This window comes from Fundulus heteroclitus, unplaced genomic scaffold (genome assembly GCF_011125445.2).
Source record: "Fundulus heteroclitus isolate FHET01 unplaced genomic scaffold, MU-UCD_Fhet_4.1 scaffold_47, whole genome shotgun sequence".
Taxonomy (NCBI): Eukaryota; Metazoa; Chordata; class Actinopteri; order Cyprinodontiformes; family Fundulidae; genus Fundulus; species Fundulus heteroclitus.
Genome location: NW_023396890.1, coordinates 694,552 through 704,053, shown reverse-complemented (window position 1 = coordinate 704,053; position 9,502 = coordinate 694,552). Strand labels below are relative to the sequence as shown.

The following is a 9,502-nucleotide window of genomic DNA, read 5'->3' as shown; positions in this document are numbered from 1 at the left end:
AAAGTTTTCACACCTTCTGCTGCGTTACAACAAACTTTGCTGCACTTTGTCGGGACTTTATGTCATAAAGCAACAAAAAGTAGTGGCTAGTTGTGAAACGGAAAACCAGAGAAACGAGGTGCGTGTCGGGTGCGTGTGTTCCCGCTTTGCACCCAAAGACTGAATGTTTTAGCCTTTAAGTCTTTGCAACTACAGCTGGAGTTCAGTCAGACTGGATGGAGTTCCTCCATTGCACTGCAGCTCTAGCTGTCTGCGTAGCATCCCTCATCATGATGCTGCCACTACCATGTTTCACCCAGCGGATGGTGACAATGTTCAGTGTTTGCCTGACACTAACCACCTTCCCTAAGGGGGGAATGGACTCCTTCTGGCTGCTAATCTACTACAGGTTTCTTCTTGCTGCTCTTTCGTTAAAGCCCAGACTTGTGGACGGCTTTTTGCATTATTAATTTTATTTAGGGGCATCAAAATGAAACCAGTAGGAGTGCACATCAAACTTTTCAGATTTTATTTGTGAAAGACGTTTTTTTTAATCACTTTCCTGCAGGTTTCTCACATAAAGGTTCATTAATTTATCCAAGTTTGTGCTTTATAGTGTGAAGAACTTTAAAAAGCATGAGGACATTTGCCAGGCTGTGTGTAAAAATAAATGACTGCAGTTAGAATCCTGCATTTCAGTATTTCACATATTTTACGTCAACCTTTACAGCCAACTCAGGCTGATAATTCCAGGTAGCTGCCAGTCCAACTCAGATCCAAGAATACAACGTTTCCAGTGGATGTTTGGACTCCTGCAGGAACATTCAGCACAAAATCCTATGAACAGAATATTTTTTATCAAAGTAAAAACCCAGCTGCCTCTAAGTGTTCAGCTTTTCCAAGCATATTTGCTGAAATGTCATCGATTGTACTGAACTGCACTTTATTTTAATCAGAGCTACAATCAGCAGCAGGAAGTCTCTTCTCCGTCCTGAAGGACAAAACATGCATCAGAAAACCAAAGAGACCCAAACATAGAAACTGCCAAACCACACAGCAGAACCTCTATGACAAGGCTTTATTTTTTAAAAACTGTACAGTAAAAAAAAAATCAGATTCATAAAAAACAGACGGTGCCACACGACGAGATGCGCTGGTCAGAGGCCCGGCACCTCCCACAGCAGAACCTCGTTAAACGCTGCGGAGAAGAGGAGCGCCCCAGAGGGAGAGAAGTGACACGCGTGCAGCGAGTCGCTGTGGCGCAGGAAGTCCTGAAACCTCCCGCTGCTTGACTGGATCAGCTTCAGCACTCGCTCTGATGGGAGTTCAGACACAGCGTGAGAATGTGTGACACATTTCCCCCCACTTTGGTTTGTGGGTTCCAGCGTCAACCTCACCTTTGGAGCCGACAGCAAGGAGATGAGTCCTGGGAGACAGGCTGAGGCAGGTGGCCCAGTGGGTCAGGGCGACCTTTTTAATGATCTGAGGTGAAGAAAACAGGAACGGTTTAATCACGAGGACAGAGAGAGGGACACGGCAGGTAAGAGAAAAATGAGCCGGGTTACTTGTTTCTTAGCCAGGCTGTAAAAAGAGAGCTCCTTCTCCACTCCGTAGCCGGTGTAGACCAGCAGGCTGTGATCAGCAGGGCAGAAAGCAGCCAGGCTGGGGGGCAAACTGTCAGCCTGCAACATCAAGTCCATAAAACAACACATATGGTTAAAGTCCTTGAGTTCAGAAATAGCCCCCCTTAGCTATGGTATCGCCTATTGGGGTCACACTCTACATCACACGTGTCAAAAAAAAAATGCATATCTTGTCATAAAGTAGAGGCATACATCCTTTTAAAGTGTTTTTTTTGTTTTTTTTTTTTTACGGTGTAGTAACAGCATCCTGCCACTAGATGTCAGTTTTCTAACAACATTAAAACAACCCAGAAATGTCCAAGAAGAGAAGAAGTGGTGTAGAATGATGAGTTTAAAGTGTAACTCACCCAGATATCAACTATTTTTTGCAGATAAACTGTATAAACTGGGCCTAAGGTGCTACTTTTATGTTACTGTAAATTTTTTATCTTTATGTGAACTGAAATTAAATTATGAAATCAAAAGTATCATCTATACAGGAGCAACCGGCCCTTTTAGTGACTCCATGATGCCAAAGTGGCCCAGTGTAGAAATGAGTTTGACACGCCTGCTCTACATGACGCCTTTCCTCGCTGTAACATTTCCATTTCCCTCGACCGTTTTTTAAAGCCGATACTGATATCAGTCTGATACCCGATATGAGGCTGATATTGTTTTTCTCCTCCTCTATTTACGTGACAAAAATGACACAATGATAAATTGTGGTGTCCCTTTAAAAAATCTTTGCATTTTGAAAGGTGCACAGAAAAAACATGCGGCACGACACAAATGCTGCATTCAGATCAAACGCCTTTCAGCGATAAACTTGGACGCTTGTGCTCATAAAGTCGTAATGAGGAGGCGAGCTTCAACGCTCTGATGGCACATCAGAGCCTCCAGGGCGAGGAGCTACTCTGTTCTTTCCCTCTGCCAGATGAAATCAAGAGTTTATTCACTGAATAATGTCGTGTCTGAATTCTCAAATAATTCAGAGGTGTCCTGAGTCTGTTAAACTAGTTTAACTGCTTTACTGATTAGTTCAACTTTGTAGTCCAACTGTTTTTAAAATCATTAATATTTGCTCTTATTTTCCATTTTCCCATGTTTTATTTTGTTTCACTTTTTCTACATTTTACTTCAACTTGCTTTTATTCTGTTTTTATGTTCCTATGTTTTAATCACGTAAAGCATTTTGCGTCGTCTTTGTACTGAACTGTGCTTTACTAATAAATACTTGCTTCACTGTCATTTTATCTTTCTGGGTGATTTTGCTTGTAAAGCGCAGCGCAAGTTGTTGAAAACTTGCCATAGAAATAAATCTGACCTTAAAAAATGACAAAGATTATTTTTGTGAGACAAACCATAATGAAAAATGTAGCTGTACTAAAACTGCCTCCTAATTATTCACTGTTGATGTTAAATTTATGTAAAGTTGTTTCTCCATGCTGTCTAATGTTTGTTGGCGCTCTTAGGGAACTTTACCAGCTGCATCAACAGCTGCATGCAGGACAAACTGGTGCAGAAAGGAGGAAACCTGACGCTGCAGCAGCTGACAGGGCAACGCTTGTCATCGCCGGGTCGGGTCGGGAAAAGCTAGAGACTGTCAGCGTGTTTCGACTATGTGACCCGGAACGTTTTCCTCCTATTTTAGCCTGGATGGGAATTCATGTGCGTTTCCCACTGTGGCGTTTCGCCGGGGACGACAGAAAAGAGAAGAAATAAGCTTCACTGCAGAAACTCCATGACTGATTCTGCTCTATAACATCAATAAAGTCACAAATTCGGTGGAAAGTTGCACCAGTAATAAACTTTTTAAATAAGTTTTGCAGAAGCAGACTCCTTCGCTCAGCCCAGCTCTTAACGAGAGACGCTTCAATCCAAGTTACAGCTCAAAGCTCTGCAGCCTTTCAGTTATAAGGCTGGGTGACATGAATATGGATGATTACCTGAACCGATACCCGCTACTTAACCGTACCTGATTTTGGTACTTTTGTGTGTTTATGTAGTAATAAATGTCAGGTTATTTATAAAATCTGTAAGTTTTTCAATTTAACATATGTATTTCTCAATATATAAACTGAAAACATTACAAAACAACAATTAGAGGCACACAGTGAACAGTCTCTGCTGTCATTGCTCTGACTGCAGGTGAGTTTCAGGACGAGGCAGCAGCTGCTGTCTGTCTGGGATTCAGCGCTAAGAGAAGCTTGGAGAACAGCTTAACTCTCTAAAGACAATAACTGCAGAACGATTGTTACTTTCACAGGAAGTCACCAATAACAGTAGAAAGCCGCTAGATGTTTCGTTAGTCACTTTTTTGAAAAAAGGTCTCTGTATGGGTGTGAAAAGTGGTTAATTATAGCGAGAAATCAGCTAAATTAGCAGCAGAGACCAGATGCTTCCTCAGGTTAGACGTATTCCTGCCGCTGGTCTTTAACTTCGCCTCACAAACATTAAAGCGAGACGAATCTATAATCTATTTTCTATCAGCCGGGCTTTGACTAGACCAGTAGCTGCTGTTAAGCGTTAGATGATGTGTTCATGTCCGTCATGGAAAATCCGCCACTCTTCCACTCCCTCAGTGTCACAGTGATGCGTTCAGGTACCGAAACATTGTACCGTTTGATTTTAAGTGAATCGGTACCCGGTAGTAACGACGGGATTCGGTTAGTACCGATAAAAGTACAGAATTCTGGTCCCATCCTTAGACATGGCTTAAAAGTAAAATCTCCAATTATTTATTTTTTTACTAAACCCGTTTACTGGTAATCAATTGTCTTCCCTTTTGTTTCCTAAAAAAAAATAACAGTTTTTTTTCACCAATCTCATGGAGAATTTGGCCTGAATTCAAAGTGCAACTTATTATGAGCTTTAAAACATGTTCAGAAAACAAGATGGCAGCCCCGCCGTAATAAATAAAAAAAATATAACAAAATGTTTGCTGCTACCTGTATAACACATCTAGGAACAGGCTTCACTTCACTACAACTTAAAAAAAGTAAATTAATAAATTAAAGTGCCTTGTTTTTGGGTAAAAAGGAAAAGTAAATTTTCCTAAACATATATTGAACATTGCTGCTGCTACTATAATAATTTCCCTTTTCAGGAATGAAAAGTTTCATGGAAGCCCAGCGAAGAACGATGGCCGAAAATAAAATAAAAAATAAAAATAAATTTAATCTTTAAGAGTTGCAAATCCAAATGAACAGATAAAATCAATTTATCGCACAGCCCTACTTAGTTTGAGCTAATTTCACAGCGGTTACACTCTGAAGCAGAAATAAAATCCCTTTTTAATCAGGACAAAGGTTTCACTGTTATCTGGTAAATAAACCTGACACACAAACAGCTTCTTGGCTTCTCTCACAAACCCTTTCTGGGCAGTTTTGGCTCATAATTAGTATCTCAGAACATAAATGCTGTAAAATTTCCCCGGTCACTGCTTTGATTCACAGAAAATCAGAGAGATGAAATCCTGTACTACTTTCCTAAAGCCTCTGGGTTTATTGTTCTGTCCTGTAGAGCCTATAAAGGGAAACTGAACTGTCTGTCCAATGATGTCCACAAAGACGTCTCCAAACCCCCTGAGATCAACTTTAAACATGAAGCAGTACCGCCATCTTGGCTGGGGCAGGAAACGACAGCCAGTCCAGCAGCTCACACTTCTCCCTCGACCAGTCGGTGGCCCAAACGCTGACCCGTCTGTCGGCGCCGGCGGCCAAAAACATTTCATCTCCTTCCAGGCCAAACTTCTTGCACTGAGGATGGAGAGTGAAACATATTTACATGATTGATTTAGTTCATTTTAGTTATAAACATTAACTCTGGAGCCAGAAACATCCTGTTATAAAGTAACCGAAACAGTTAAAAACACGACATTTAGAACATTATTACCTCTAAAATAATCTGCTTTTGTTTCCATTCATGTTTGTACAGTTTAACTCTAAATAGAAAGATGTCGCCTGGAACAGAAAACTACAAATTAAAGTCAGTGATTTATTGAGTTTAAAGTATTTCCAAGTGTCTTGTATTTAAAAAAAAAAAAAAAACTACGCATAATATTTACATTCTGTAAGATGTCAGATGTGATAATTATGCATTTTATACTCCACTGCTGGTGCCTGATCTAATCTGGATTTTTAATCTGTATTATCAGAATATTTTGTATGAAGTGGATTAAAAAAACAGACTGGATTTGAGCTTGCACACTGCAAAAACAGTTTTAAAATATAAGTTTTAAAAAACAGAAATTAGTGTATTTGTCCTTGATTTGAGCAGGTGAATAATATGATCTGCCAATGGAATAAGATTTTTCCACTTAAAATAGGAACAACTCATCTCCATCTTCTTACCTGAAGGGCAGTATGTCTAATTTTCTTATTTTAGGGGTAAAGATACTCATTCCATCGGTAAATAATGTTAATTATTAATATTTTCCTGCTCGTATCAAGGCCAAATACACTCATTTAAAGAAGATTTTAATTAATTAAAGTTCTGTTATTGCAGTGAAGGACAGTTTAGCATGAATATTAACCGGACATCGACTGAATATTAAATTTAAAGGAAAGAAAAACATCCAGAGAGGCAAACCGATCACGGTGGGGAGAAAGTTGGAGTTCAAGGAGCAGCTCAGAGTTTAGTTTCCAATATGGATGCGTGTGTGTAGGACGTAGTGAACACAGCAAAGGTAAACATAAATAAAACTATAATTTTCTCTTTTATTTTCAGATTCCTCAGCAGTCTGCTTGGCTGGTACGCAGGTAGCTCACCTGTTCCTTCACGCACTGGATGGAGGTTATCGTCGCTCCTTTATGGTCCCTGATGACGCGGATCGTTGCTCCGCTGGTTGGGCTGCTCACAGCTAGCAGGCCGTTCGCTCCAGCCGACAGGATCACATCACCTGAAGGAGGGAAACAACCGGTACGTTCGCCCAATCAGCTTCTTCCTGTGAGCGAGAGGCGTTGCTACGCCGCCAACTTGGTCTTTTGTTATTTAAATTTTTCAGTTCAATTAAATTTTATTTATATAGCGCCAATTCCTGAAACATTTGATCTCAAGGCACTTTCCAAAGTCAAATTCAATCAGATTATAAAATATTTCAGTCCAGCAAATGGTTACATGGCTCCTAACTGAAGGAGATTCTGATTAAAAAAAATCATAAACTGAAGAAAATAGTGGCAGAAAAATTAATCCATAACTATTATGACGGCGCTTTGAAAGAGTACTTATAGTCGCTTAACTGTCTCACATGTCGTTACGTTGTAACCTTAAACTTTGGGCTGGACGATAAATCGATTTCATTTTCAGAAAATTCAGGATTTTATTTTGCCAATGCACTCATCGGGCTTCCATGAAGAGAATAGCAGCCATGCTGAATATATGTTTAGGAAAACATTTTGTCAAAATATACTTCTTTCACCATAAAATGAAACTAGGGATGAAACCGACACGAAGATCTGGGCCGATATTGATTTCTGATATTAAAATTGCTGTTATGTCCAATAACCGATATTTACTGATGTGTGTTTATTTATACAAACAATTACGTTTCTGTGATGGTTAAATTTTGTAAAGGTTTGTACTGACAGAAAACTATTCTAATTTTATAATGTGGGTTTTAGTTTTCACTTACAGACTTTCTTTTATTTTTATCTCTGCTTTGTTTAAAACCCCCACAATGCATCACTGTCACTTTAACATAACCGAACAAAAACCACATACCCCCCCCAATCACCATCTTTAAACATAGATAATAAGAGTAACTAGATGGAAATAAACATCGGTTAATATCGGCCCAGTTTTACTTATCAGACCGATATGTTACAAAATGACTAACATTGTCCGACATTTAGTTATATTTTAATTGTTTACAACAGCAGGGCGGCCATCTTGTTTCACAGCTTGGATTTAGTTTACATAAAAGCAAGTTTTTAAAATAAGTTCTTTAATTTCTTCTTGTGAAACAAAAGAGGGAAAATGATCGATTAATTAGATTTGGTATAATAAGATGTGACACTTTATTTTTAAGACATATCATCCAGCCGTATTTAAACTTCACTGTTTTATTGGGATTTTATGCGACAAACCAACAGACTACTTATGTGCAGGGAAACAGCTCTGCAGCTTTTAAAGTTTGAAAGCAAACCTAAAAAAAAGGGTGGCGGGTGGTTCTACAGAACCTCCCAGAGTTCTGATCATCATGTGGACCTGGAGAGAGGATGGAGCACCTGCAGACCTACCAGGACATGGACGTCCACCTGGACTGACAGGCTGGACCAGGAGAGCTTTGATCAGAGAGGATCGGTGCCTCCATCACTCTGTGACCTTCAGCATTTTGGTCATCTGTGTCCATCTGCTGCATGAAATTCTGTCCAACTGGCTAAATGTTACATTAGCATGAAAAATTCACGTTCAGAACATTTGGGAATATATTAGCCAACAATGTTTGCACTCCTTTACGATGCAGAATGCTGCGATGACGGTTTATTATGCAGCCACCTTAACAGACAGACTGGCCAAGGAAATTAATTAATGGTTATTAATCCGAGCGGCAGCCAGGAAGCTTATTGTAGGGGACATTCTAAAACGCTTAACGTGAAAAAGCTTAACGTGGCCTAAGGTAGGAAAACAATGATCAATGATCACCAAATTTCTCTTTCATATTGCTCCTAATAAGCACATAAAACTGTCAAAATGTCAAACCCAAAGTCCAATTATTATGGACGTTATCTAACATTAAGCGTTTCTGCTTTCATATAGCCAGCCTCTATACCTATGAAATACTTAATGTCATATAACGTCCATAATAATTGGACTTTGGGTTAGATTTTTTGACAGTTTTAAGTGGTTATGATAAGCAAAATATGAGAGAAATTTGGTGATCACTGAGCGTTGTAAGCTTTTTCCTTTCAATAGGCCTCAATGAAGCAGAAACGCTTAATGTTAGATAACGACCATAATAATTGGACTTTGGGTTTGACATTTTGACAGTTTTATGTGCTTATTAGGAGCAATATGAAAGAGAAATTTGGTGATCATTGATCGTTGATTAGGTACATTAAACCACGATAAGCCTTTTTCTCTCCATAGGCGCCAATGAAGAAGAGAACGTTAATGTGAGATATCTTCTATAATCGTTGGATTTCGGTTTATTTTTTTTGACAGGCTTAAGTCTTCATGACAAGATATGGCCATGCGAAATTTGGTGATGATTCCTCGTTGTTTTCCTACCTTAAGCCACGTTAAGCTTTTTCACATTAAGCGTTTTTCACGTTAAGCGTTTTAGAATGTCCCTTATTGTAGCTCTGGAGGAACTGCAGACATCGCCAGCTCAGGTGGAAGAATCTGCTCACTCCAGCAATCCTGGCTTTATGGCGATAAGTTGCTGATGACAGAACACCACAGAAGACTTTTTTGCCACAGAAAAGGCGGCGTCATGCTGTGGGGATGCATTCACCCGGTAGGACAGAGGATCTGGGCAGAGTGGCAGAGAAAAGTGGCTCCACAGAGTATTCACAGGCAGGCTATATGCCACTTTACTGTGTTTTAATCCAATAAAATCCCAATAAAACAGGTTAAAGTTTGTGGTATAAAAGGACTAAAGTGTGTTAAACTTTAATGCGTATGAACACCGTAGATAAAACAGCCGTTTTCTCACCGCCGGCAGAGTAAGTGACGGCAGTGACGGCCACATAATGAGGCTGCAGCTTCATCTCCATCTCTGTCGAAGCGAGCCGGAACACCCTCAGCGTCCCGTCGCTGTATCCTGCGGCGATGCGTGAAGCGTCTGCGCCGGAGGACGGACTCCAACACAAACAGCCACAGGCCTGACCCAAAGCACAGTCAAAGAAAGAGGCGCCGTCAGTTTTAGTTACCGGGACGACTCGTTAAGTTCAGCTGGT

General features: G+C 40.0%; 1 protein-coding gene across 1 annotated transcript in view; it reads right to left on the bottom strand.

Annotated features, from left to right (window-relative positions):
• Positions 1-1,038: 1,038 nt before the first annotated feature.
• Positions 1,039-9,502, bottom strand: part of wdr90 (WD repeat domain 90) — a 50,380-nt gene continuing 41,916 nt past the window's right edge. The window contains exons 38-43 of the mRNA XM_036132006.1: positions 9,259-9,427; positions 6,371-6,501; positions 5,216-5,359; positions 1,545-1,661; positions 1,377-1,461; positions 1,039-1,294 (exon numbers count right to left, since the gene is read on the bottom strand). Of these exons, the coding sequence (XP_035987899.1) occupies positions 1,137-1,294; positions 1,377-1,461; positions 1,545-1,661; positions 5,216-5,359; positions 6,371-6,501; positions 9,259-9,427 (804 nt within the window). The 3' untranslated portion in view covers positions 1,039-1,136. The remainder of the gene's footprint in view (positions 1,295-1,376; positions 1,462-1,544; positions 1,662-5,215; positions 5,360-6,370; positions 6,502-9,258; positions 9,428-9,502) is intronic.